The 26,629-nt window shown below is 37.5% G+C and overlaps 1 protein-coding gene across 1 annotated transcript in view; it reads right to left on the bottom strand.

The window, feature by feature from the left end:
* LOC124158886 (tubulin alpha chain, testis-specific) overlaps positions 1-26,629 on the bottom strand; it is a 61,422-nt gene extending 34,793 nt beyond the window's left edge. Inside the window, exon 1 of the mRNA XM_046534289.1 lies at positions 26,455-26,629. Within this exon, the coding sequence (XP_046390245.1) occupies positions 26,455-26,457 (3 nt within the window). The 5' untranslated portion in view covers positions 26,458-26,629. The remainder of the gene's footprint in view (positions 1-26,454) is intronic.

Here is a 26,629-nt window from a genome sequence, read left to right as displayed (position 1 = left end):
TCCATCTCCGTGCGTCGCTTGTTCCCCCTTGCGCCCGCCCCCCCGAACTGGCGCCGTCCCTCCCCTTAAACCTCCGTCGCCCCCTTTGCCGACGGAGTTCCGCGTGGAGCGGCGGCAACCTCCGCAGTGAGAGTAGTGCGCTCGAAGAAAGTTCTCGGGCGGGGGATCGATAAAGAAGCTCTCCCATTGGTGTTCTCGCCGGCTAGGGGAGGAGGGATGTGGAACAGCAGGCTCGACTCGCTACACACTCTTGGTGGCATTCCATCCGAATCGTTTCGGTAAACTGGGTGACGATGAGTCGGAAGGAAGGGAAATGCAAGAGAAAGGGTGAGGCGGATTACCGGAGTGAGAAAGGACATGTGTAGGGACCCGGGGCGAAGAAATGTATCCATATTGACTATCTCATTAACATGCTCATCCTAAATGACTTTCCCAAGTTCTCACTCTGGCCAAAACCTAGCGAAACATCTAGGTCCAGTTAAAATCAATAAATTTTCTCTGAATAATTCATAATTTTCAATGAAATGAGAGAATTGTTTACTTTATCAGGTGTTTATGTCGGCATAACTTGCATTTCAATTTTAAGACCTACATTCCAAGATTCAAATTTAATGTTAAATAATTTAAATGTAAAATTACTTAATAACAATTCAGAATAAACATTCACTCTCTCCCCGACAATTTTCTTCATCAGCCCTTCAAGTCTATTGTTATAGCCGTTACAGTTTTTTAATCATAGGTTTTCATCTGAGTTCCCAATTCTGCCACTTTTCTCACAATTCACGCGGTCAATCCATTTGATTTTTATCACTCTTCTCACAATATTTCTAATACTTCTACTACCCTTATTTTGTTCGATGATGACATCGCCTCTGCCTTACAGCATTGAAGAAATGTGCTCTAGAAGTAAGTAGCTATTAACGTAATACTTTTATCTCTATTCCTTTTTTTATTAACCCTTAATGCCAGTTTGATGCGTATCACGCGTGTATCTGGGGAAGCATCATCTCGGGGGTAAGGAAAACACGCTCACTAACCAGTGTGGAACAACATGCTGTAGGGACTAATAACACTTCCCTGGAACTTGTGGATAAAATGAGTGTCTAACTAACGACGTTTAGGCGTACACAAATCCAACGGTACCGTTTTCTTTCAACCGGCATTTAAGGTCGATGAAATAGAAATAATTAAATTTTATGAGAAAAGTCGAGCATTTCTATTTAGGTTTTCGAAGGATTAACTACTCAATCATTCTCACAGATTACTTCACCGATATTGCCATTATATATAAATATTTAATACATTTCAGGACGTCTCTATTGATAATAATATGGAAAATATGTATTTTATGATGACGGAATATTTTTTATCCTAATTAATAGCAAAGTTTTGTACGAAAAAAAATATTTTCCGGAAAAAGGACATTTTTATTGTTGGAATGATTTTTTCCACATGAATAGCAAATTTTTTTTATCAAGAATAAATAATATTAATTAAAAAAATACATGAATATGACAGAAGATTAAAAATTGTATTAAATAATTGAATAGATGAAACATCTCCGATGTAATCATGGAGATGAGGAAAATTCCCTACTAGTGACAAAAAAATTGAAAAAGAAAGAAGTACGATTATTCACTAGACTATGGAAAGTATACAGTTCCAAAGAAAGCAAAAATTAAGAATGGAAAATAAATTCCAAAGTTTTTTCCCAAAGGGATATTGAAGTGAATAACTTGGAAACTGGGCCATGATATAATGAGCTAAAAGTTTCCTTTTGACTTTCGAACTTCGTGGGATACTTTATTTAAGAGTTATGAAAGTTATTCGCTGATAACTTAAGTCAAGCATAAACCGAAGCTTATATATGTAGATAAAAAGAATCCGTGGGAAAATATACAAAAAGTATTTCATAGGATCAGCTCAAATAACGTACACTCCGCTACGGCATGAACTCTCCTTATCACTTCGCCTAACGGAGCGTGAAATCTGAGGTTATCAAAATGTTTACATATTCTTCGCAGACAATCTTGTTTAACTTGCTGTTCCTATTCTTGAAAATTTAGGGTAGTTAAAATTATATGTTGATATAGAGGTATTACAACATCAAATTTACATATGTACAATTACTTCATAAATTATTCCTTCGAAGATTTTTAAATTTGGATTACCATTACAATTTAGGCAAATATTTTGGCCACAATCAAAGATTCCATGATGGCCTAAGGATTATGGACTGTTACCACACTTTCATCACTACTCCAGTAAGTAGTTATTTGAATACATAACTCTACGTATTCCAAAGCTATTCAGGGAAAATTTCAAGATGACAAGGAAGCGGTGCGTCACCAAAATATCACTCGGTAGGAATTTTCGAGACCAGTCTTCTCGGAGTAGAAGAATGGGTTCAGTGATGCACGTTCCGCCTCACGGACCGCCGAAATGACGGCACTGCATCACTGATCCATCGCTTCCTCGCCTCATGCACCGATTTCATTTCCACTCGAATGATCTTCATTTCGTCAAACGCAAGGGCGAAGTAAGGACGAGGGATAACAGGCGAATAGAGTGGAACTCTGGTGAGAAGTGAGTTTCCGAATGAAGAAGTGAGGATGGAAGATATAGTGTTAATAATATACGACCGATTTTAACCTTCAGCCTGTAATTTATTACTTTTCGATCTTATTTTTCTTTACCAAGTTCCGTGCACGTTCCTCAATGTTTAGGGAAGACTTTTTTTGCTTGCAAATCCAAAGAAAGAAAGAGAACTCATTTCAAATTGCAATGACAATAACCAATTAATAAAAAAACTCAACCGTGAAATCACGTTTCCGTTATTTTTAATAAGTTCATTGACCAGAACCCGCCTTTTAATTCTTCGTTGAAATTCTTCAGAATCACTTGAAAAAGCGACCACTATCAGTGGGGAAACATAGGGGGCCATCCATACATAGGCGCAGCGACATAGCCCAAAAAGTTTTTTTAACTAACAGAAATCGCCGTTTCAATGGCTTGATAAGAGCGATAGTGCGGCTAATATTCTCATAGTCGTTACCTCAGTTTTGATAATACTAATATTGTTAATGTAAAAATTAATTCGATTATGTGAATAGTTGTCATGATATATACATATTTATGTAGTTTTTCAGAGATAGTATATACGATATAAGCAATAAAAAGGGTACATCCGTTCATTGCAATGTTCATGCTGTTCAAATACCAAACATTTATAATTGACTGATAACTTCAGGCTTGACTGTGTGAAACCTCTCCATATTGGAAAAGAAGAATAAAACTTTGTAAGGTTCACTTTTGTATTTAATAGGTACGACCCGGGTTTCGTAACTTAGTAACATGAAGATGTAACTACGTTACGAAACCCAGGTCGTGCCTATTTAAATACACAAGTGAACCTAAAAAAGTTTTATTCTTTTATTTCCTATTTAAAATTGATGCCTGTATGTTTTTTTACCACTATTCTTTGTTTTCCCTCTCTCAAACAGCCCCAAATATACTGCCCGCAAACTATTCCTCGTCTACTACAGCGTCCCGGATTTAGTTTTTTTCGCGTCCGAATCTCCTCAGTCGAATTATTCTCTTCACTTGTTTGGCTTCCTCCTCAAGCATTTTGCCCTGCCACCTACCTCTCCATGCCCATGAATCAAAGTCTGGATGATTACCCCCTCTCAGCGAAAAATAACATTCCAGTCCAAATCGCCTTTCCTCGCAATAAAGCCGTCGCGGTTCATCGCTGTGGTGCGAGCGAAGTCATAGAAAAAAACAGTGCGGCTTCCGTTCGAGAGTCGATGCGCCTACAGTAATCACTTTTCGTCCCGTGCATCCTTAACCTTTGTATGAGAAGACAATCGTCGCTTAGAATTATTTTCGCAAACGTAAATTCCCATCATACAAGTATAGTGACTCGATCGGATGACGCTGCTCGAAAAAAATCCCGATCTGGGTAAGATCTACTAATTTTCAGTGGGGTCTGTCCATTCATACTTTCCGAAAATTATTAACGTGAAAGTCTTTATTTTCAGGATAGCGATCAGGATAGTGATCCGTCCCAAAGATATTAAGCAAGTGTTCTGTGAAGCCTAAAGTTTCCAAAAACAATATCCCAAATTAAGGAGAAACAAGGTAGAAGTAGGGACTGGTAGAGTTTTTGAGTACTTACGTGTAAACCTAACTCAATCATAAAAATTACCATTAATGATAATTAACCCCTCAAGCGTGACTTTAAATGCCCGTGGACGTTCTCTCAGCGTGTGCGACACAGCGTTTGTGTCGTCCGATTGCCATGCCTCAAGCGTGTGCGACGCACCCTATGCGTCCGAATGTTTCATTAGGCATTCCTATGTCTTAAGCTTCCATATATGTACTTTTAGTGAGTATATATGTGAGACACATCTGCCTGCTATCGTTCTGTGCCCCTGTGTGGTCTGTGTTTGCGTTCTCGTATTTTTTAGAATATTTTTTTCTAGCTGGTGTCAGGAAAGAAACGCTTCCTCTAGGGTCAGCGTCTGGTTGATGCCAATGAAAGATATCCTTCCACTAAAGCTCTGGTTATGTGCTTTCTTAGCGATTGTATGTGACGTGTGGGGATGCTGAATGCTTTCGTCTCGGGTTCGTTATCATCTGCTTCTCTGCCTCATCGTTTCCTTTCTCTTTCATCGAGGCAATGATAGTGAAGGCATGGTCCGTCCAGGCATTGTCACTCAACGCCTCACGGAGCCTCGAAGACCGGCCAGCATCCCCGCATCTTGGTATCTTATTTACGACGTTGAGGCTAAGGGTTGGGGTGTTTTCATCCCTACGCTTGCTTTGGTGATTTTTTTTATTTTTTTTCGGCCTTGAATCCACTCCATATCTGTACCCCTCTTTAGTTGACCATGGCTTCTAGCTCGCGTGAGTTGTGCGATGAGCAAGTGCTTGACGCTTTGGAAGAAGAGAGCGCAGGATGCTCAGATACTACTTCGGAAATTTCAATTGGATACTCTCTGGATTCCAGTTCCGAAGAGAGCGAAGGACCTTCTCATTTTTCTGTGAATCTTCAAGAAAATAATTGGCAAGAGATCGACAGTGCTGACCCTCCTCAACCTTTTGCGTGTGAATTAGTGGGAAAACAAATATTGCCTGTTCCGTGTATAGATGATCCCATGGCATATTTTGAGTTATTTTTTGATGATGAAATAATTTCAATTATAGTGACTGAGACAAACCGCTACGCAGCACAGTTTCTTGCTCGTGAGAAAGAGAAAATTACAAAGCAAAAAAAGTCGCGCTTCCAAAAGTGGGTCCCCACAACTCCGGGGGAAATAAGGGTGTATTTAGGTTTACTGATGTTGATGGGAATAATTCAGAAACCAAGCCTCAGAATGTATTTTAGCAGAAAGCATTTATTAGAGACTCCATTTTTTCCCAATGTAATGAGTGAGCAAAGATTTTCATTGCTCACCAAATTTCTCCATTTTGTAGATAATACCGATGAGGAATTGGTAAAAAAGGATCCAAAACTGTATAAAATTTTACCAATTAGTGAATATTTGAAAAATAAGTTCCAAAAAGTGAATATACCCGGTAAGGAAATCAGTGTAGATGAGTCTCTGTTGTTGTGGAAAGGTAGACTGTCGTGGAAACAGTATATTCCCATGAAAGCTTCCCGGTTTGGGATAAAATTGTTTGAACTTTGTGACTCCGCAGGGTATTTATGGAATTTTATTATTTACTGTGGCTCAGGGACAAAATTGGGCTGTGAAATCACAAAGGACACAGATCTTTTTTCAACTAAAGTTGTTCTAAGTTTGTGTGAGAAACTATTAGACTCTGGTAGATGTGTTTATATGGACAATTTTTACAGTAGTCCCGATCTTTTCCATAGGTTAGTTCAGAGGACAACAGATGCTGTTGGAACCGTGAAAATCACGCGTAAAGGTATGCCAGTAAACCTCAAAAAGAAACTAAAGAGAGGAGAAATTGTTAGTGCAAAGTGTGGGAAATTGGTTGCTTTGAAGTGGAAGGATAAACGCGATGTTGCATTGCTGACTACAAAGCATTCAGACCAAATGCAACCCGTAAGTCGAAAGGGCGGGCTAGAATGTGTAAACAAGCCTATGTGTGTAACAGAATATAATAAATATATGGGCGGTGTAGATTTAAAAGATCAACTTTTAGAATCGTTCCTGCTGGAAAGAAAAAGGACAAAAGTGTGGTACAAGAAATTATTCAATCACTTAGTTAATACGGCTGTGTTGAACGCGTACATTTTATACCGTAAGGCTGGTAATAGCAAAGATCACCTATCATTCAGAATGAGCTTAGTGAACAAAATAATTGCTAAGTATCATGGGCAGAATTTAGAACAGCGCAAAGGACGGCCCTCGGATATCGATACGGAATGTACGCGATTGACCGGGCAGCATTTTGTTCAACAAAACCCGAAAACTGAGACATTTAAGGTTGGAAGAAGAAAGTGTGTTGTGTGCACAAAAAACGGAAAGAGAAAAGAGACAAGATTTAGATGCAAAAACTGCCCCGGAACACCCTCACTCTGCTTAGAACCCTGTTTTGAGCAGTATCACACGCAGGTCAACTATTAACCACCGGATAAGAGGAGCAGGAAAAAGTTAATGGGTCTGAAAATTGTAAGTACGTGTTCATTATGATAAAATTTAAACAATTATTTATATAATATATTTTTTTGGATTTTTTTTGCATTGTGATAAGATTCAAAAAAATATTTTACTTCATGTCTGCACAAAATCTGAAGTGCCTCTAAATTAAAGCACCCTGGGTGGTTTAAATGCCTACGATTAAAGCACCGTATAGGGACGGAATAGCGAGGACGCATATGCTGTGTCGCACACGCTTGAGGGGTTAACAATAAAAAATCGAATGCAAAAATCGAACGGACTATAGCTATCTCAGATATCGATGGGAGTAACAATAACCTTTGTAATATTTCGCACAAACTAATTCACCCCACCGGTTTCAGCGCCTACTTCGCCTATATCAAGATAAGGAGTTGTACCAATGACAATGGTATTGTAAAAGCCAAAACCGGTAGCGTAAACAGAACTGTGCGGAATATTACAAACATTTTTACGACTCCCATCTAGGCGAAATGCCACAAAGAGGAACCGGGAACTTTTATATCAGTATTTCCTATTTATCAGTATTCCATTTTATATACTCATTCCGTATCCTTTGCGATCGAGTATTTCGATGAAAGGACGGAGAAGGCGTGAGATGGAAGTGATGGGAAGAGGTGGCACGAGGAGGAATTGAAAAAAAAATTGACGTTCGTCACGCGCTCAAGAGCACGCCTCCGCCCGGGAGAGAGCCGTAATGATGAAGTCCGGACGGACGTGGTCATCTGGATTGAGGAGAGTGGTGACCGTGAATGGAGTCGTGGATCTGCTATCTGACCATCGGGCCTCACGTGGGGCGCACATAATGAGAGCTCTTCATCGGTCTCCTCCTAAACCGCCAAACACCATCACATCCCTGCAGACGTCGCTCGTCCCCCTACCGTCGAAAACCTCAACTTCGCTCCTCGACCTTCTTTTGTTTTCATTTTTCATCGCAACTGTTTGTGCGCTAGAAATAAAACGTTCACGGACGGAGGAAATGATGGAAAGGAATTCCTATTTTTTTCCCCCTCCGTGTCGTTACTTCTTTCTTGTTAGTACTACTCTCTCGCTCCCAAAACGAGCTTCTTTGTTCTTACACCAAAATTGTTACGTGTGATTGACGACTCGTGTCAACAAGTTTCCTGCTGAATGCCATATTTAGTGGTCCCGTATCCTCCAATAAACATTTAGCCATAGGTGTTGTGTGGACCCCTACTCTAAAGAAAAGATGCAACAATGATCGATTTTCGTAGTTTCCGTATTATTTGTTGGCAAGCAAATATGAAGAAGAGTTTTAAAGTCATTGAAAAAAGTTTATATCCCATCAAAGATAGACGTATCTTCGTTCGCATAAGACGTTCAATGGGAAGTTTTTTTTAAAGTATTTGAAAACTATGTTAATGAAAAATTATCATTTACGCTAGTTTTTAAGTCTTCTAGCGGCCTTTAGAGTTTGACATCTGCATCTTAATTCGCATGCATTCAGTTCCTCGATAATTATGAGTTTTTGAGGTCATATTTCATCTTCAGTTGGTGATAGTGAAACATATATTCTTTGTTACGCATAACATATTTATAACATATCTTTATTACGCATAAAATGTATTAAATTTAGATTTAAATGCTTAAGATATCTTCTCAGTCTTGTTTTCATGTAAAATTATAAATATGAATGGAATAAGTTTTAAGGCTTATGTGAGTACATTTAACAATTGGAAATTATGGACATTTCGTTCAATTGCATCAGGCTCAACTATGTGGAAGTTGATATTCGAAAATGAAAAGAAGATTTCGTTGACCTCCACTGATTTATTTCCTTGGTACGATATGTTTCGATACATAGGGTACTTGATAATGACCTCTATGGAGCGAAACATGTCGTACGGAGGAAATAAATCAGTGGAAATCAACGAAGTCATCTTTTCATTTTCGATCATGGACCTTCTCCCGAATTCTCAGGTCTTGGACAATAGTAGGTTGGCCGAGAATTTAATTACGAAAAAATGCTAGCTATTCGGATGTAGTAAAAAAAACTTACGAAATCATTTTTTATGCACGGATTCTGACGCATGCAATGGTTGGCGTTTTAGCAATGTAGGATACTTTGTTTTTCGACTCTCGCAGCAACGCCGCATAAGGGTGACCTCTCAAATCAGGGTCGACTTGCACTTAGTCCGCTAAAGAGTGGGCATGAAATGAAGGGAGAGGACTGTTTTCAGCCAAGTGTCGGGGTGTAGTGCGAGAGCGACTCAGCACTGGCCGAGAAAAAAAATCAAAATATTCACGGCTCTAACCGGCGGCTTATCCTCTGTCGACTTCTTCTTCTCAAGGACACTCCGTCGCAGGTTACATGACTCGAAATAGATACTAACTTTAAAGTTTTTTTTGCATTCATAAGTTGTTCGTGCTTCTTTAATACATCATTTGCTTCAATGGTATAAAGGAAAATAAGAGGCAAATTCATGCAGAATATGTAGTCGTTTAATGAACTTTTAAATGGATTATTCTTTCAGTATTTTGAACTGCATGTAATAACTATGATGTTTATTTACTAATAACTAAAATAATGTGGTTATAATTGACCAGGTTTAATTTATTGCACGTACTTTAATCAATGGCCTATCCCACGCATTTCTTATCGTAACAACGCTTGTATTTGATTTCACTCTGTATACAAATAGGTTTTCTGTATGAGAATCTGTTTAAATAAATTAATCATACATTTTGCAACAATTTCTATTAAATATTTACCTTCGTATATATACTACATAGAGATTGATTCCTCGCAAGAAATTGATCATTAGGCACTCATTTTGGCCGCGATTTTGAAGTACTATTATTAATTGAACAAGGGCATATTTTCAGGTAGATAGGATTCGATAGCCAAACCAAATATTTTTTGTTAACTGAATCTTGAAAAAGGCCAGCTGTTAGATTCCTTTTCTAGTTAATGAGAATGTATAATTGTCACAGGTGTTCCTTAAACGTGTACAATGAGGAAATTCAGCCTTCCTCCTTAGGCGTAATGGTGCGTATCTGATGACGATTTTACGTCATTTCGAGGAGGATAATGTCCTTTCTCTCCCAGGATTCCAACATGTCCTCCGAGTTTCCTGCGCTTATGCATGACCATATATTGAATTTGACCTAAAACGTCGTACCATATGGTCGCCATCCGTCACGTTGACGCAGCAGTTGAATCTGCCTAATGGCTGAACCTGAGAGAAGACAATCCTTTCATGGAAGGGCGGCAATATGTCACGATAGTTAAATTACTGAATAAGGTCACGAAAAGACGATTTCAACCCTCTCATCGTCATCATACCAAACCCCCCTCACGGTGATAATGAGTACATCTGAGTGAATGATGAAATCACAATAAGTTTCTCTACACCTCCTCGAGCCTTATTTATATTTTTCCTCTGTAATTATTCCCCTGTATTGAGCATTTATTAACAACTTTTAACATATTTATCGCTGTCTATTATTGGACTGTCAGTTATCATTGAATACGTATCAAAATAGAAAATAATAGTGATTTAATCAAAATAAACTCACTCTATCTCGGAAATAGGAAATATTCACAGGGAATATAGAAATATATTAAGAAGGAAGCAAAAATGAAAGGTAATCCTTTGCAGAAGTAATATTGCAGTATAAACTTCAATATTTCGCACGATTTTCGTGACGTTAGAATTTCGTATGGCCAGCTATATCAATTTTGTGATGATCAGCTTGGTCAGTCAATCAACTATAGTAAGCCGATTTTTTTACAGTTGACCGTTCGTAAATGTGGCATATTATATGACTTTTGGCACACCATATATGACTAATGACCATGGATAACCGCCGTCGACTGTCAATGACTGTCACACAAGGTTGAAAATCGTATTTATTCGTAGAAAAATCTGCTGCCATGCTGAAATTATTATCCACTGTAAACTTCATGAATTATCGTCTCTATTTATAATACCAGTTATCACGGAATAAGTTGGTACCGAAACAAAAAACAGTTTAACTATGATTTTATCAATTTGAACTCCCTCTATACTTACAACAGTTCAAAAAGGGATACGATACTGGCGCCGTAGATATATGCTTTGAAAGAAGCAACAGGAAATCACAATAGTAAAATGCGAGAGGTAGTTTTCAGTGATTCTGTGAAGCTGAGATAGTTACTCGTGATACTTGTTAAGTGCCTATCCCTCGGTGGCCCCGGGGTAACGTCCCATTCTGCTAACTTAACGGTCGCGGTTTCGAATCATATCATAAAGTCGTGAATATAAACAAATTTTTAATAGGAATACAATTGACCTTAATGGTTTTTTTTTCTTGGAGCAAGACTTACTAATATTGCCAATTTTTAAGTGATTTTTCCTTGAGTTACTTTATTATTACGTTGCAAGAATCATACTAAAGACAAAGGGATAACGAAAGTCATTTTATTTACAAACTATAAATACTCTCAAAAACTTTTACTAACTTACAAAATTATTCATAGTAGTTTTTGACTAATGGCATCCTTCTTGGAATTACGACCACCTTGGATATGGATGCATGTGATTGTCAAATAAGTAAGTTGTAATAAAGGACTAGGTAGTCCAAAATTCGCTTGTAATAAAGACTACATCACCATCATTAGTAATAAAACATATTTGTTTATAATCTCTCAATAATAATAAGTGCATATTGAAGTTTCGCCGAAATATGACCAATGAGTACGTCACCGTGACTCGCTCATCCCTACGCCGCGCCGTGTAGTATTTTTCTAGTGTTTGCCCGTTCCACGAAATGATGTCTCACGCCTCTCTCCTGTTAGGACACGGCGCGGCGCCGTCGACCAGTTCAGCCTTGCATATCATAATTTTTTTCCGCACCGCGTCGTCTGCTCCCCTCGGCTGAGCACGCGCACGCGAGAAGCCATCCAAGGCACGGGCGTGCTTCCTCATAAGTTCGTGACATGTAGTCCGTCAATTATAGCGATGACGCGGATTGATAACCATCTAGGAAAAATGACTCGAATAGACCCAAAGCCAACTGAAAGCCTTGGTGCCTTTTGGATTAATACCTAGTTTGCGTGTCTCCCGTATAAACCCTAGAGAAATATACAATTACCTATGGTAGTAGTTTCAGGATTGAACAATTAAATGCCATTAGGTGAATCACTTAGGAAGAAACACAAAGCGGTTCTCTGTATATAGTAGTTCAAATGTAACTTTTGAGGGGTTGTTTTTACGTAATGCAATAATTATAAGATAAGATTGGCAAAATAGTAGATTGTATTCCACGTAAGCAAAATTAACGCCAAAGAATTGCATGCTTATGGTTCATTATATAATTACAAAATCTAAAAGATCAAGTCCGTATGACGACATTTATCTTGCTCGTGTGAGTTGGAAAAATCTCGAAAAAAAATGTCGAAAATAAGCGCAAAATGTCGAGTGAACCTTTGAGTGATGGATATTTCAATCATTGTAAAGAATACAACTGACTTAAAAGCTTCTGGCCTGAATGCTTTTTTTTTATCTTCGAACGATGCTTACTAAAGTTCTTACTTTTTAAGTGATGAGTTTTGTTGGGTTACTATATCACGCTGCATGAATCATACTTAAGTCGAAGGACCTACAAAAGTGATTTAGTTTACACACTATGAATACTATAAAAAAAAACTCCTTTAAGTGCATCCGAAATAATTCATTCTATTTTTCAACTATCGGTGCTCAATATCCTTACAGGATTCAACTTACTCTGGATAGAAAGCACTCCAGGAAATATATTTTTTTTTCCTTCAAGTTTGTATGACACCGAGTAATTTACTTTTCATACTTGTTCACATGGATTTAAATTTATACATCATCTCCCAATTCCGCACATTAAATAAATCTGTTTTGACTGACACGTGGTTAGCCTAGAGTATCGTATTGTAGCGATAGAATTAATTATCCTATCACTAATTACAGTTTAGTTTACTTCTTTATTCTTCCTCTTTATCTTTTTAAGTACAAAAATATATAAACTCATGTATTATATAAACTTCCGTGTTCTCTCTCTTTCGTCCCCAAGCATAAACAACCCCATTATTGGTTTTTTTTCCATGACAACTTTATAAGTGGAGTTATTGAGGGTTTTCTATTACATTTATAACATGCACGTCAATTGGGAACCTCATTGCATTTTTGTGGTAAAAATACTTTATGGGGTTGCACTTCCCTTCTAACCCAGTGCTGCTTCCGAGAAAAATCAAATTTTTAAAATTCCTCCCTTGAAAAAGGTGTACTTTATCAACTCAATCATAATTATCAAGATAGCTTCATTTTTGACCATTTAATTTGAAAGCATAAAAGAACTATTGTAGATCTATATTTATTTTGAGTTGAAAATGCTCTCATTTTTTAATGATAGATCAACGAAGTGATGTTATTTGTAAGCAGCACTGGGTTAGTGATGACCGAAGTCCATGGCGAGGACTAATAATCTAGGGCATATGGTTTTCATTAGAATTTTAAAAAGATAGCGAATATCGGTCATGCAATCTCTGTGTCGTACCGTTAAAGGAGTGATAATGAATTAGAGCAGCGTATCGCGAGAGTCGCTCTCAAAACAAATACAATGACCGACATCTCTTAAATCTCACCTAGTTCTGATAAATCCGAGATTTAATTACCTCTGTAGTAGGTCATATTTAAGTGTGTGCCCAGGTGGCCAACCTATCATTATGCATCTCCCATGATGCATTGGTTGACCCTTTTGAGGTTCATACATTTAACTCCCCCTTTAAGAGAAATAAAAAAAAACACTTCCAATAAAAAGAGAGGCTATTTCCCTACTCGCTTCGATTGCTCTGGTATGCGTTAATGTGCTTATTAGACGTCCGTTGAAGAAATCATGAAGAGACTGACTCATTTCTTTGGCATACTTCCTTTCAATCCAATGCATTATATCCTCGTTTAGTTCTTGGAGGTAATTTTGCAATTACCGGCCATGGAATTCCGCAAATGACATTTTAGAAGCATTTTCAGTTTGTTGAACTGACAATTTTCTTCTAAAAAAGTTTTCTTCATAAAAGTCTATGGAATGAGATCAATTATATAATGTCTCCAAAGAGCTTGATCATCTACGTCACAACGGAAAGCCATTATCGCAAATATTATGGTTTTCTAATAGTTTGTACCGTTTGTTAAATGTTATTGTTGCATTGATGTTATTAATATTTTTAGTTAATCCTTAGCCTTTGTAATCCATATTGAGAGGCTGAAGTAATTTTGCCATAGTATTTTATCATTTGATTATTGAAAACCAAATGTTTAAAACAATACCTTTTTCACCCAATAATGAAGCCTCTAACTAAATACTGAGTGTTTAATGTGCGTATTATCTGTTACTCCGTACTTATAAAAATATATTGTTCAGCGGAAAATTAGGCGGATGAATATCTTTATTTTAATTTATCATTTGGAATACCGAATAATATAATAATGCGAGAGAAAGGCGAAGAGGTATTTTAAATGCAAGCCAACAACATAACGTACATAAAATTACGACCATTTCGACAAGTATGTGCGGTGTGGAAATACATTACAGTAAATATGTGATACGAATCGTCCATCCATTATAGCATGTGTTTTACCATTAAAATAAGTTTTTATTAAAAACAACCTGTTAAGAATTAGTGGTCCACACGAAGATTACGTAATTGGACTAAATAATCCTTTCCGCTGTAGCTGATCAACTCCATAAATTCCGATGAAATTACAATTTAACAATATATAGTTTTTCGATAGTGACGAGTGATCCGTGTGACAATAGAAAATTATTGAGATATTATTACCCGCTACGTTTTTGATTATCTACAGCCACCGACGTGATACAGTAAGAATTGTTCTAAATCGAATCTAAGAATTGTTCTAAAAGCTGAATTTTTCGAATTTCAACCATTTAGTTAGAGAGCGATATGATCATCTCACGTGTATCTTACCAGGCTGCTGCGAAGGATCGTCGACCGAATCATCTCGCGTATCGGAGACCCGTTCCATGGGAGTGGATCGTAAGCAACTCCGCCGGCCAGTCCGTCACGCTTGGCGCCTCCGTGGCCCGGCAGCGTGACGAATAAAAACCCCGGCCGGGTCACGCCAATCCCTCATGTTCCTCCTCCGTGCTCGCACCGTGTTCCACGAGTCGCCTCCACAGACACTCAAACTCCGAATATCTGACAATCCGAGCTCCCATAAGTGGTATGAACGTAAATCTCTGTTCATGGACGCCTTTGAGGTGTCGCTGCCAAATTGACAGACCTCAATTCCATTAAGTATTAGTAAGTCTTTTTCGCGCACGTCTTTCCTTCGGGCAATTCTCACATTTGCAGAATTAATGCTATCCGCTACAGAGAGGTTTAACCGCGTATTTTTCTCGATTTTTGCGAGTGGTCATCCTCTGAACCTTGGCTGTATGTTTTAAGCTAACCTATAACCAAGTTAATGACGCTAAATTAACTCAACTGGTCCTTGAATTAAAGTAGCGTGATAACGTACGGTTAAATTTTTTCTTCGATCGATTATTTCCATTACTAACGGAAATAGGCATTGAGTTTTCGTATCGCCCAGTAATTACGGGAATTAAATATATAATAATGCTTCAATCTATTACATTTAGGCTACGCAGTGGTCTCATCGGTTCAAAAAATTAACCAAGTAAATATTTTGGTTACTCCTCTCATACCCATGGCCAATTTACAATTGATCGCATCTCTTTGAAGATAACGCTCCCCATAACAATACGAAAAGTATCCCACGACGTAACTTCAAGTAAAATTTCCAAGTGAAAGCTTTAAAATACCTTTTCTACTATGTAAATAATAATTTACTCGTACCTGAATTTGAACTGAGTATGGTATAATTGAAAAATTCTTCGTTCTTGAATGATCCCTATCAGCGTCGCGAATCTTATTTCTCGTTAGTGACTCAATTTTTTATAATTTTCACCCAGTGTCGTTTATAGCCTTGCCTTGTAATTTCGGTGATAATGAAAGACCTTAAGATAATTCATTCTTACGAAATGGGGATGGGCATCTTCAAGTTTCCAGAGCTGCGGCCAATATCATTTAGGAAAAATGTGGAGAAGCAATTAATTTTAGTGTTTTGCAAATTAAATAAGCGTTACCCATTTGCTTTAAATTTTACAATTGAGTGATATGAAATCATCATCACATATTTGAAATTTTAACTATACAAGTGCAATGAATACATAAATTTACCTAGAAAAAAAAATATTTTAGAACTTGAAAATGATGAGCACAACGTTTTTGGTTTTGTATACGTAGTGTTACACGTGTAAAATTTTTAACTTATACTGCCTCTAAATAAATAGATATAGCGTAAAGGTCGTTTCACTCGGGCCACGTAATTGCACAATCTAACGTATGTACGAAGGATCAGTCAAATTGGCGTCGTGTAAAGCGATGAATTTCAAGAAGGCAGGGGAGAATTCATGGACGTGAGATGGCAAAATAGTCCCTGTTCTAATTCCGTTCGTGCATTCGCGCCATTTCAAGAATGAGAAATTAATGCAGTTCTATCTTGTGCAATTAAGTGCCCCGTGTAAAACGGGTGCAAGAATGCATTGTCATAATATGTTAATAATCTCATCATCATCATCATAAGTCAACAATACCAAGATTGGTTTGACGCAGCTCTCCGTTCTGCTCTTCTACCCGCTAGTCCTTCCATAGTGACGTCTCGCTCATACTTTATAACCTGATATTTGATCTATATTGAAATTTTGAAGCAGCTAGCTAATCGGAAAGCGTGTTAAATTTGAGTTGCAAGTTTTATCTCGGAAATACAAACAAACAGACATGGAAGTGACTTCATAATAACGTGGTGAAACCACTCGAAACAATAATTTGAATATATTAAGAACTGAAAATTTGTCTCTCCTACAGCTGAATAAATGATAAAATAGGACTTCCTATGCGAAGGGTTACTCTAGGAGCAGAGAAAATGGCAGAACTGTAATTGTAGGTGAAGACCAGCGACGTAGGTTTGCGTTTCTGGTATCACGAAGAAAATCTCACGATCGCGGCGCTCCTTTAATGATAACCATTCCTTCGCCAATCACTCTTCTTCTTCTTCCTCGTCTAAACTACCCTCCATCTCGGCAGATAGCATGCAGAACCCTCGCTTCCTCCCTTGTCTCGCGGGCGGAAAGAACGGTATAAGGCCAGTGACCCAGGAGTGGGGCCGTTAAAGTATTTCGTTCCATTCACCCTCTCGCACGCTTCCTACCCCTCACCCCTCCTTCCCACCCAACCCCTGGACTAATCCTTATCGCACCCCAATCTCCGTGGTCGCGGAGCGCGAATTATACTCGTGTTCCACGTGCAGCAGACGTTTGAATGGTATTTTGTCATCCCTTCCCAAATTATCCACTCATAAGCGAAGGTGAAAGTTACTTCTCATTTTTCGTGAAGGAAAATACCTCGGGGCATTCACGATGAAAAATCGCAGTTTCAAAAAAATAAAAAGAAAAAAAATACGTCGAGACTCGAATATGGCATTCAAAGGGTCACTTAAATGGGGGAGGAAGTTGGTGAACTTGAGCGCTGATTGCTTCCCCTCAGTCAAGCCCTCAGGCAAAGTATATTTTAGGAGTGCGGTCGCCCGATATATTCACGCTCAAGGGACAATGATAGACGTCTGCAATAACAGTTTCAAGATATTCCCAAAACGTTATGCTCCAGTAAACATTTTTCCATCACTCGGTCGAAAATAATCTACGATGAAAGAAAAACTTTAAAATTCCTCGTTTAATTCAGTGAAATTATTTTGATGTTTTTAAAAATGAACTTGCTGTTTAATGTGTAGATATTTCAAATAGCAACATTTGATTTTTATCAAATATTAATGAAATTTTTATTTTTAACTATTTTAAGCATTGAATTGATGAAAAATTTTATCAAATATAAATAAACAGAACTATTACAGGGTAGTGCCGCAAGGGATAGATATGAATGTGAATTTAATCATTTATCTGAATAATTCAACTCAGTGCATAAAAATTCATAAAAAATATTCATTTTGAACAATTGCGCAAAATTTTAAGTGAGTTTTCTACTAATAATATAGATCGACAACGGTATTTTGTGTTCCTTTATATGAATTAACTCTAAGGTTAGAGGCAAAAACTCATTTTTACGATTGTATAAATGCATTTTTGAAGTCAAAGAGGACGATAAAACTTCTATTCTTGATCATTGTTTACACTTATACTGAGCAACTAGATTATCACGATATCTCACCTTTTCTAAGGTAAATGACATTATTTTAAAATCTTATAATTCGTAAGTTTAACATTGAGGGATAACTATCAAACGGATCCAACCTTTGAGTGTCTAGATGTATTGATTAAACTGGCTTTGAAGATAGAAATCAATGTATTCGTTATTTCCTCAAAATTCACATTTTTAAGTGTAATTAATCCACGGTTTATTATTCACTATCTTCCAATAAAAATTATTTATAAATTTAAATTTTGGAATATTTGGCTGTTAATAAAACTAGAGAAAATAAAAGATGTATCTTTAACTTAGTATACTTAAGAGAGGTTTGCGTAACTCACTCCTTCTGGGATATGAAAACTGCGGCGTCAAGGCAAAAGGCGAGTGATTAAGGTGTTATGTTTTTTTTCTATCTAACATCACCATCTGATCCAACCGCAACAAAGGTTAGCTATCTTCTGGGAAGCGCCTCGAAATTTTGCTGAGTTCGCACATCGCCAATGTAAGGGGACATTTTCGCTGTAAGGCAGGAGAGTGGAATGCAATGTCAACTGGGACCCCCGCATGCCCCCCTAACTACCTTCCCCTTCACCGATCGCACGTAATCCGATGCTATCACCGCTTTTGCGTGAGTCACCCACGGCTTGGCTACGAGCGAAAAGAGAGACAAGACAGGTTTGTTCCAAACCAACGCGTGAAGTCAGCGGGGACAGCCTTCATAACCTTTGTTCGATTGGCGATTTTTTTCCAACGAGAATCGCGGGTATATGGCTAAACGATTCATTCCTTATTCTTCCAGACTTTTGGAAGAAATTTGTATTGAAATTAGATGCTAATTCCTTTCCGTTCCACTGTATAGTTTAGCTAAATATGTATAACAAATTATTTTAATGAAGTATCGGTGTATTTCCATAGACCTTATTTGAGCACTTGAGAATGCTGTTTTATGTGCACTTGAGAATTTGGTTGTAACAACGAAACACGTCTAACTCAAATAAATTCAGCGAAAATTTTGCAATATTTCATTTAACTAATGTTAATAATTCCCACGACATCATACCTCACATCATACAATTTATTAGGAATTGTTAGTTAAGCCTAAATTGCACAGAATTTCAATTTTATAACGTTTTTCTTTGCATGCAATGTCGATAACTGTTTCCTTGATTGTTTCAACATCCCACAATGCAGCTCATTCTTAATAAAAATTTATTTTTTCCCCTTAATAGTTAAAAGAATGGCATTCGTAGTAGAATCTCGTTGGACATTTTCAAAATGAGCTAACATAGTAATCAATGTACTCTGTTAATAATCTGCTTCTAGTGATACTCAAATAAAGCCAAATTATTTCTCTAGCCTCAGTTTATCTATTGAAAGCCAGTATGCCATTGGCAGTTGGATGACCTTTAACAATTGGTACACAATTTAAAATCGGATAATCTTAGACAGTCGTTAGATTATCGAAATAAGGCCAGAAGAAAGCACGTGTTGAGCAAATTAATGCAAGCGATTGTTTTCATAGTCTCCGAAATCACATTTCGTGTTTATGCATACTGTACCCTATCCATCATTAAAGTGCAGTTCTCGAATAAAACTTCGAAGGTTCTCCGCAGCGGGAGGTGACCTCCTTGGCTTTGATGTTGCATTGCATGCAGCTCCAAAGGACCTTGATTTAGGGCAGCGATACGTGGAGGAGGCTATTTGCAGGCAACAAACAGTCCGTGACCACGAATTTGCGCTACGAAAGATCTGGGTTTGTTGACTTGAGTGTTACATACAATTACATGTACTATCGCACGGATTCAATTCATAGATAGCGACGTTTTTTTTTTAATTATTATAAAAAAGATTTTGGAGCAGTAACATTCAATCGTAAGATAAAAATATAGAAATTTTGACCTACTTTCTAAGTTTTAAAGCTATGGCTAGACTCCACGTCATGTCTAATATAAGGTAAATAATTATTTGCATATTCCAAAATATATTTTGTTAATTTGCAAGTCTCTATTTACCTGTGCAAATTGTTTTAATTTAACTTATAAGAGGTACAAATTTACCTCAAGATTCTTTGATGCTATAAATTGCGAAAATGGTTGAAGAAGCTTCAATTGCAGGAATCGTAGATACATGATTTTCGAGACATTTCTTTTCCTTTCATCTAATGATGTATAATAGCTTAATGCACATTCTTCAAATGCAGGAGCAGGGAGAGGTCGATTAAAGGGGTCTGCACAAGTAGGGATTTTCGATGGGGCTAATGCTTTTCACTAATAGATTTTTTTGTCAAGAAGGTAGGAACAGTGTTCATCTGCAGTCAAGCATTATGCTATTGTACGTTCTTTTGTAATCGATATGTAACCTTATACTCAACACATACCGTTAATGTCAAAGCTAATAAAATTTCTTGCCTATTTTTATATATTTACTTATGCCATGTGCAATTGACTAAAAAAGGTAAATAATTATTACTATTCGCAGATTTTTTTCGATTTAACGGTATGTAGCGGTATATTTCGATTTCAGAAAGACACGACAAGATGGAATAAACTCTTATTTAACTGCATCATAAAAGCACTTCTTAATTTGAAGTTAAATATAATTCATTATTATTAAAGTATTCTTCCAATTAAGGTAGGTTTCCATGGAGTACTTAAGTATTCTGGCAGTCTCTCCTTCCTTCATATACGTCCCCCTTCAATTCCTCTCCGTCCATGTAACCTTTTCCATTCTTCTTCACGCCCACATCTCGAAAATCTCCAATCTTCTCTCGTCCTCCTTCCTGTCCACGTTTCCGCACCGTAAAGTGCTACACTCCAGATCATACTACTCACAAACCTTTTCTTTAAACTCTTGCATAACCATCCTCTCATAAGCTCCTTCCTGTTCATGAACGTCAGGTAGAATAAATTTTATAAAAACTTTCCGAGTACCTAATATGCTTTGGAGAGAGCAGAGGAAAAGCATCAAAGAGGAAAGGCGATGACGCTCACGGGAGTGGACAGTATTAAGACCCTTTTAGGTCATGCGGCGAGAGGCTGTCATGAGCGCCCTCAAAGGAAATTTCTCATCTCAGACAGTCTCTTCGCCTAAAAGCGACTAGAGCCATTCAAGGCGGGAATTTTCATGAGAGGGGAAAAAAGCGATTTTCAGATTTTCATCCGCGCGGTTGCATCAACTAGATAGAGAGGTTTACTCTATCATGTCGTGTCGAATCGTTACAAAAAATAAAAAAGTTCAGATTAATTTGCTTGAATTTAACACTTTGCGTTCCATTCACGTAAATTGACGGAATGGCGAGACAACTCCAAAACAGTTAAATTAAAAAAAACTTTGTAAATTTCACATATGATTTTAGTAACAACCATTTTCATCGCTGTGCGACATCGTCAGGTTCAATAACGTTCGAAGAAAACTGGTTGTTACTAAAATCATAAGTTAAATTTACAATTTTTTATTCAACATGAAGCAATTTCACCAAATCACGCCTCAAACCACCAATTTTATTCCAAAACTGCTTTTCACGTCAATTGATGAAATACTATTTTCAACAATATTTAAATGAGCTATTCCGTCCCAAGACGTAATCTATGTCTCTCTGTTCATTTTTTTGTTTAGTTACCTCCATTAGAAGCCGATAAATAGCATAAGCATGCAAAAATGTTTTCTATTCTCACGATTTGAGTGGTTATTTTGTCATATTTTTGTTTAATCGGCCGGCGTAAGAGAATGACCAGCGGTTTTTGGGGCTTTCTACTAAGTGTTAATAAACAGTCATAACATACCTCGTACGTATTCAACAATTTTCATAGTTTTCTTAATTGAACGTTAAAGTATTGGGTGGGTGAAAATAATTTCGAGGTTTTAAGAGCTACATCCACATATTACCTACCAGCCTAGGGTGTTCAGAGGGGTTTATATTAATCGATATGCAAAAGGTACGCAACATGTGGGCTTCGTGGTGTTAAAAAAAGTTCTAGCAATATTTACATCATTAGAATTTTATTGACAAATAAAATGAAATTGAGACTCAAACAGTTTGTTCATTCTATCAGTGTTCAAAAACTGCCCTTATTATGACGTAAAAATGATTTGTCATGATTTTAAACAAACGCTTTCCAGTGATCGTATGTTTTATTTTTATCCCTCGAAAGAATCAGTTCTACACCTAAGTGATGGAATTTACTCTGAAATGCTTGGTGGAGTAATATATTTCGTTTCCACTTTAATTTCTATCCGAGTGTTGGAGTGGTTTTCAACATAATCTCCTGACCACTAACAGCCTCTCTCCACGCTCAAACCTGCACCGTCAACATAGAGCTCAGTGGTATCTTGTGGATTCCTTGTGGTCAACTCCGGGCAGTTACTTGACCACAACTACGTGGCTGACATACCTTCATGGAAACTATTATGCCGGCAAAAAATACCGCAAAGCACGAAATAGCTGCGCACCTTGTTGATGATCTGTGAGGACTGACAAGTTGTGAGCAGTTTCTTCATGATAGAAGGGCCTTTTGTTTGATTTCTACACTACTTTGAAATTACCCTGGAATTCTATTTTCAGATGGATTTGTGTTTGAATTCGACTATTAAAATAAACTTTCATCAAAAGAATCCCTCAGGAGTTGAAAGTTGGAGTCGCCTCAACGGTAAAGAACATCATTGCATATTATTGTTATCTGTATGGAATACAATTACAATAGAGCTATATGGAAAATCGAATTATCTTGGTTCAATTCCAAATAAAAGCAGTGTTCTGTCCTCAATGTTATTTTGTTACACTATACTGCTTGCTGGTAACTGCGAATATTGTCCATAAAGCTAGGCGTCCAGCATATTTGATGTATATTTAATAACCAATATGTTCGACTCTTTTCGATCATCAATCATTGAATGAAGAAGTTTTGTTAATATAGTATATAATATATATATTACATTGAAAAAGTCATTAAAAAAATAATGCCATTAATAAGAAGTTCGTCATGGTAATTAATTCGTCATTATTGGAAGAAATCCATTTTTCACATCTCTTTTTGCCGAGTCAAATTTTCGGGCGTTTGATAAAAGTTTTTTTATTCGCCTACTTCCACGGATGGAGTCAGTGGTGTTCATACTGATGGCAAGTTTCGATAAGGCGAGAATCAAGAGAAATTATTCTTCCAGTCCACAAATTTCCACACGAAACGATTGTTCTGCTTGGTAGTTTTGTTGTCTCTGTAGGACAGTGGGTGCCCCCGCGCAGAACTACTCTCTCACATTTTCCTGAGTCTATAAACGACACGCTTCACGCCGTTTTTGCTTCTTTTTACGTCCGTAGGATCCATTAAAAGTGGAAAAGGTGTGCATGCGAGTGTTTACGTGTATATAAAGTACCTTTTCACCACGAGAGCGAATGGGCATTTGTAGCACTGGAAAAAACGTCTTCGAACTCCCAATAAAAGTTAACTTCGCGTGTCATGAAGAGATAAAGGCACATAAACTATCCTTCGTTTAAAATAGAGTAGGCTATTAACGATTTTACAATACTAAGTATCTAACTGTGCAATAATAATTTTAATTATTTTCATTTTACTCCTCTCATATATATCTTTTCAGCTTTACCCGGACACCTTATATTGTAATATGACAAATGACAAATTTATTTCGTGTTATGACTTGCTTCACTATGAACATTATTGGGTATGCAACTTCTTTATGATATTCATGTTGTCGTTTGTGGCATAATTTTTTCTCATTGTAGGTATCTGCATATATAGTCAAGAGAGCAAGACGCTCAGCATATTTGCTGTATATTTAATAGCAAATAAGATCAATTCTTTTCCATAATTTTTCATTTGATAGCGAATATTTGGCGAACTCTGTATACGACAGCCTTAATGTTAGGAAATGATTCAAAAACTATATTCAAATTTGAGTATTTCCGTTCGCCTTTCGTGGACTTTGGTGGATCACCAGCCACCGCGAAATTAAATTGCCTCCTTACACACTTTTGTTTGAACACTGATGAAAGCCCTAAATCAATGCTCCCCAGAAATGTCACCGAGGGATGATATTATCGTTGGAATATCTGCGAAACGTATGTAGAAGTCACGAAAAAACTGGTGACATTCCTTGGATATCGCGCGGAACGAGAATTGACAATCAAGATCTCCACATTGTTAAAATTTGAAAGGATGACAACTCATCCCACATCAAGTCCTTTCTCTAGCTTAGAGGTCATCATTGTGATATTGAGATAAAAAAATGATATAATAAACGTTGGTCGTTAACATCGATATGAATTAAACCGGCTACGTTGCTCAGCGCCCCATGAAGTAATTAAATTGCCCGCTTGTCCCTAAAGCCCACTGACACGTGGCCGGATTCCAAATAAATAAGGAGGAAGTCAGTTCAATGAATACCTATGGCCAGATTTTTTGCCGACTGGTAGACCGGAAAGTGAACTAATTACGGTAGCAGTCGCTCGCACAGAACAAAACAGATTATCCTCTTCATCGAAACTCAGAGCCCATGCTCAAGTGGTGTCGATATTTGTAGGAGGGGACGGACACCTAAGGTCAATTGCGGCATTAGTCTGGGACTGAGGAAGGCTGTATTAAAGGAGGGCGGAGTCTTCCGCATTAAATGCACTACATGCGAGGAACGGAGCATATTATATTTTCATTAAAATTTAAAAATACAATCAATCATCTTATTATTCTTCATCGATTGACACCCACGAAAATACGATTTCCCTATGACAATTTCTGGAAATTGCAGTTGAAACACCGCATTTTTATGCAGGATCTCACGGAAATCTAAGCAGAGGAAAAATGTTTATAGCCGCTAGAAAAATATGTTCTTTCGACACAACACTAATTTTCGTAATAGCATAATAATAAGAATCGTGAATAAAGCATAATTTGGCCACGTCAATCAACATCAAGAAATTAAATTCAAACAACGTTTTATATCACAATGAAATCGAAATTCTTTATAGTTCAACAGACTTGTATCCGATTAAATGAAACAAATGGACTTAAAACCACTTTTCATGAAGACGCACTAGTTTAAATGATGACGAAAAATTGCTTTGAACCGTTTCCCTGTCGAACTGGAAAAGAGAAAATGTTGAACAGGGCCTATTCTTGATAACTCCAAAAATTTTCAAGATGATGCAGGAAGTTATACGCGAGCGGTCAGTCACCAAAAAGTACCGATCGAGTTGGAGTTATGGGTCTTATTTATGCAGCAAATACTATCAATATCCTTTAATATTTATGCAGCATGTGCTGCATAAATAAGACCCATAGAAAACGGAAGCGAATGAACAGTATTGATGAAGCCGAGGAAACTCAAATTCAGTCTGATCGCATTTGACTCAGTGAAAAAGTCAGTCACTCACGAGTTTAAATTAGGACTTTCAGTCGATGTTAACCATATATTAACTACTGCCCGTACCAAAAGTATATAGACTAGAATTTGAACGCTTATAAAAACCATACCCTTTATGCTATTTTCATGATATTGATACCATCACATTTCTTGACATATTGCGCGTTGATTAATAGGATTGAAAAAGTTTTACCCTACTAGTTATATATAGATATTAATGATATACTAAAAAAAGTACTGTTTTTTAAGCATCTCCTAATCCTTCTAATTTTTTAAACTTCAAATTTAAACCTTGGCCAACGTTAGGTGTAAATCGCTAGCTCTACCAAATTAATATGTGCTATTGAGTAAAGCTCTTGTAGCAATTATTTTACGTTTCATACGTCTCCCGCAATAAGAACCATTGTTATTGTATTTTAATGTAACCACATTTTCTAAGCAACGGTTGCCCGAAGGAGGTGAATTTTGACGCTGTTGTCATTGGCTAGTCTTCCATATCTTTGTGCACATGTTATCAGTTGTTTACATTTATGCGTTGATTTTATGACAATTTTTATTTTTTACACGAAGTGATGAGCGCCGATTGGTAAAAACAGCGGCGGTTAAGTAGACACGCAAACGCACAACCTGCCGTTGGCTGTTCATCTTTCCCCTCGATAGGCGTCGAAGAAAATTATGGAGGAATAATTTGCAAACTTCTAATAGCGATTTACTGAAAATGACTATTTTATTCGACGGTAAAAATTTATTGATTCAAGCACATGGGTGCGGGGAGAACTGACGATAATACTACAAGTGAGAGAAAGCGTGCAGTGATGTGTACAAGGTTGTTTGATAGGGCATTTCAAAAATGGGGTTGAACGGAAAATAGGACAAAAATCTCCTAAATTTGAACAGGAGAATTGAAATTATTGAATGAAACTACATGTTTGACGCGTAGGATGTGAAACCCGACTTTGGCTAACTTCATGAAGGGAACCAAAAGGCATAGATGTAAACGCCCTTCCTCAAAAAGATTCCCCCTGAGTTGCTCACAACAGGGATAACGAGTGGCGATTAGGTTTTCTCCGCCATCTCCAAAGAGTCGAACCCGGCTCCCTCTGTTTGGGATGCCAGTACTCTGGCCGTAAAAAAACAACCGTGTACACAGGAGTGCTTATTCGTGCTAATCTCACTCACCATTGCGGAAGATTTGGAAGGAACAACGGAAGAGTGACGAAGAGAGCTGCGGTTCGGCGAGAGCCTCTAGGGTCGTGGTAATCTCAGGACCAAAGGGTATGCGCCTTGGTAAGTCACCGGTGCTCCTACCGACGTGCCGTGCAATGGACACGATAGAGGGAGAATTAGGGCTTCT

Source organism: Ischnura elegans, chromosome 5 (genome assembly GCF_921293095.1).
Source record: "Ischnura elegans chromosome 5, ioIscEleg1.1, whole genome shotgun sequence".
Lineage (NCBI taxonomy): Eukaryota > Metazoa > Arthropoda > Insecta > Odonata > Coenagrionidae > Ischnura > Ischnura elegans.
Note: the sequence above shows the minus strand (reverse complement) of the source record. Positions and strands in the feature narration are given on the sequence as shown.